Genomic DNA, 3551 nt, shown 5'->3' on the forward strand with positions numbered 1-3551 from the left:
TTCTTTCTTTCTTTCTTTCTTTCTTTCTTTCTTTCTTTCTTTCTTTCTTTCTTTCTTTCTTTCTTTCTTTCCCCACTGTTTTATTCCTCATAGAAATCATCAACCTGGCAGTCAGATGGAAACGAGCCTTCATTACTAAAGGCTGACTGATAGGAATGTTGGTAAACAATAATGAGCTGATGTCAGATTATAGATGAGAATCCTGTTGCTGTGTTCCTGTAGTTGCACTACTAGACCAACCAGAAGGGGGCGGTAGAGCGGCTAACTGACAGAAGTACGTGATGAACAGCGCATGCTCAGTACAGCACATGCGGAGAGCGAACTACACTGAGCCGCCTTCCTGACCAGGGTGGGCAAAGAGCGAAGATTATCAGTCAGTTTGGATCAGAACCGCAGGAATGGATCTAGGAACTGAAGGAAAACTGCAGCTGGTCCAGAAACACATTCGAGCTTTCCCAGACTTTCCAAAGAAAGGCATCCTGTTCAGGTAGGTCCTGTCCCCGGGTCCACTTTGAATTTATTCCCTATTAATGGTTCTGATCGGGCCCAAAAAGGTCAGGTTGATGAAGCATAGGTCCAGGTGTCCTGCAGGTGGACCCTCCCTCACTACAGGGGGTCCTGGCTGCTCCCTGGGTTCAGTTTATCTGAGCTAAAGCTGAAGAACTGAGATAGTCCTGGACCAGTCCTGCTGCTGCTGACTCTGCTTCCTGCCAGAACAGGAAGACTGAAGCTGCTGGAGGTCATTTCAGTTCCTACTCTGCAGCATTTCAGCATTTTAACAGATTAGGAACTGAATGGTGCGGCGTGCATTTACATTTCTCTCCACTGTCTTCTACCCTCTACAAACAAATGTTTATGTTATTTATTTTTCTAAGCAAAGAAGTTCAGGATGAACTAGTTTCATCTCATTACCTTTAACCCCCGTTGGAGAGAGCCATTCCCCCAGCATGATTCTGCCACTATCGTGTTTTAAGATGGGGCTGTTGTGTTGTTTTTTCCTACTTTTCAGATTTTTATTTGTTTGAAAAAAATGAGTCATGTTCCATCTACTTCACGGTTTTACAGAAGCTAGATAAACGTTAATGGTTCCAAAGTGAGAGCATCAGGCAGAGTTTTAAAGCTTTTATAATGAAAATGACTTGTTCTTTTTTTTTTGTCTTCCTGTCTGCTAACCTGTGCTGATTCTGCAGGGATATCTGTCCCATCCTGAAGAGTCCAGCTGCTCTTACAGCCGTCACCGACCTGTTTGAGGAACATGTGAGGAATCATTACCAGCAGGTGGATCTGATCATAGGTAATTCAGAGCTAAGCAGGTCTTCACTCCTCAGCCTGAGCTTGTGGTCCATGCACAGAGGGGACATCTGGAAGCATCTGTACACCCCCCTTAAATAAAAAAATGTAATAAAAAAAAAAGTAAAATCTGTAAAATTCAGAGGCCTTTAGCAAGAAGCAGGATTACTGGGTTAGCCTGATAACATCAGGTTTAACCATGACTTCCTGGTCCCACAAAGCTGTGTTTATTCTTAGGAGGCTGGTCACCATGGTAACTCTGTAGACTCTTAGCTGTTTGGACACAATGAAGCTTCCTTTAACTGAAGGCTCGATTTAGTTCAAGGAAAAAACAACATCACAATAAAAGAACTTAAAATTATGTGGTGTTTAAAAAAGTAATAATGACAAATTAAATAGTTTTAAATTTAGTTGTCATTTTTCCTCCTTTTTTTTACTATATTCTCTTTGTCTTTCCTCCTGTATAATTTCCTCATCCACCGCTGGTTTCTGGTGTAATTGTTATATGAAGCTCATTTTCCAAAAGTAAAGCTTAGTCAGATCCTTTGGATATGACTCTATGAGTGAGTCTGTGTCAGACTCTGGCTGTATTACGCAACAGGAAGCTCCATGGGCACCATCTGGGATGCTGAGCGGTCTATCCAGCTGATGAATGAATCCATCATCTTCTGACCACCTGCCTGTTCAGCATATAAAAGAAGGATTTTATACCTGGAATTCTGTGAAATTTCTAATTTACAGCATTATTAAAATCAGGCTGTTAAATAAAAAAGTTGACAAAAATACAGCAGGTGAAACAAGCATTGAATACGTCACAATTTTTCTAAGTAAATATATTTCAAAAGGTGCTACTGACATTTTCAGCAGATGTTGGTAGCGATCCATGCAACATTCACACATACTAAGAAATCAAATCATAGATGTCCAGAAATTAGCTTATGTGAAATAAAAAAACAGGGAAAAAGAATTGAACACGTGAAGAAATCTTGTCTTATGTGTCGTCTGTCCTCAGGTCTGGATGCCCGTGGTTTCCTGTTTGGACCTCTGCTGGCCCAGAGACTGGGTGTCGGGTTTGTTCTGGTCCGGAAGAAAGGCAAGCTGCCAGGAACCACCGTCTGTGTGGCCTATGACCTGGAGTACGGCACGGTAAGGGCAGCCCACATCCAAGCTCTGTCCACAGTCTCGCCTTGTTTCACTGCTGGGCTCACATAGAGATGGACAGATAGATCTGCTGGTGGATATCTGTGGCCCATATGTCCGCCAGTCAATGTCCGCCAGTCCGTTGCAGGGAGACACAAACATACAACCACTCAGACTCCAATCAACATGCAGGGGAGAACATGCAAACTCCACAGGGAATGGTCCAGGTTTCCCCGGGATTCAAACCCACAATCCTCTTGCTGCGAGGCGATGGTGCTTATCAGCCGCTGTCCGCATGCATCCACAGGTTCATTAGCGCAGTCAGCAGCCATGGATCGACGCGTTGCCATCCCTCTATTTTACTTTCATTAATCATTTATTGCTGCTTGTTTTTTTTTTTTGTTTTTTGTTTTTTTAAACTAGCTAAAGTTTTTTATGATTGTGTCATGTTAATAATGTGAACAGAGAGAAGGAAAAAGCAGAAATCGGCAGCAGATATCAGGGATCGATCAGGTGGCTGCTTGTTAGAGTCAAACTTCAGTTCCTTTGCTGTTCATTAGTTAATACTGGATGTCAGCTTCAAGGACAAATTTGGCTCTGATCCAGTTCAGTTTTTTTCTTGGTTGAAGTTGTGACATCACGCTGGTTACCAGTGACAACACAGAGGTTCCTTTGATCCAACCAGAGAAGGAGAGACGAACTCTGTCTACTAGAGAGGGAGGACCAGGTGTTAATCTGGACGAGTATCTCTGCTGATCTGAGCGCGTGTTTCTGTTCCCTCAGGCGGAGGTAGAGATCCAGGAGGACGCCGTGGCTCCGGGACAGAAGGTTCTAATAATTGATGATCTTTTAGCCACAGGAGGTAAGAAGCCATGTTTTCTGTTGTCATTCTGACAGGATCCATAACCAGGATCTGATGCAGAGTGAAGTAGCTTCGATGTTTCTCTGAAATAAAAACAGAAGCAAACTGAATCATTTCCAGCTCTAGATTAAAGTAACGTTTATATTGTATATGCTGTCACTAACACCTCATTGGTTGCAGATTGAAGGATAAACTCCTACATGTTAAACTTAAATTATGAGGCATTTAATCCAGGGTGACCAGACGTCGCTGATTTCTC

General features: G+C 42.8%; 1 protein-coding gene across 1 annotated transcript in view; it reads left to right on the plus strand.

Annotated features, from left to right (window-relative positions):
* The first annotated feature begins 283 nt into the window (after window positions 1-283).
* aprt (adenine phosphoribosyltransferase) overlaps window positions 284-3551 on the plus strand; it is a 6388-nt gene continuing 3120 nt past the window's right edge. Inside the window, exons 1-4 of the mRNA XM_015381390.1 lie at window positions 284-487; window positions 1191-1294; window positions 2303-2436; window positions 3214-3292. Coding sequence (XP_015236876.1) covers window positions 399-487; window positions 1191-1294; window positions 2303-2436; window positions 3214-3292 — 406 coding nt within the window. The 5' untranslated portion in view covers window positions 284-398. The remainder of the gene's footprint in view (window positions 488-1190; window positions 1295-2302; window positions 2437-3213; window positions 3293-3551) is intronic.

The sequence above is a fragment of the Cyprinodon variegatus genome, unplaced genomic scaffold (genome assembly GCF_000732505.1).
Source record: "Cyprinodon variegatus isolate N-32 unplaced genomic scaffold, C_variegatus-1.0 Scaffold232, whole genome shotgun sequence".
NCBI classification, from domain to species: domain Eukaryota; kingdom Metazoa; phylum Chordata; class Actinopteri; order Cyprinodontiformes; family Cyprinodontidae; genus Cyprinodon; species Cyprinodon variegatus.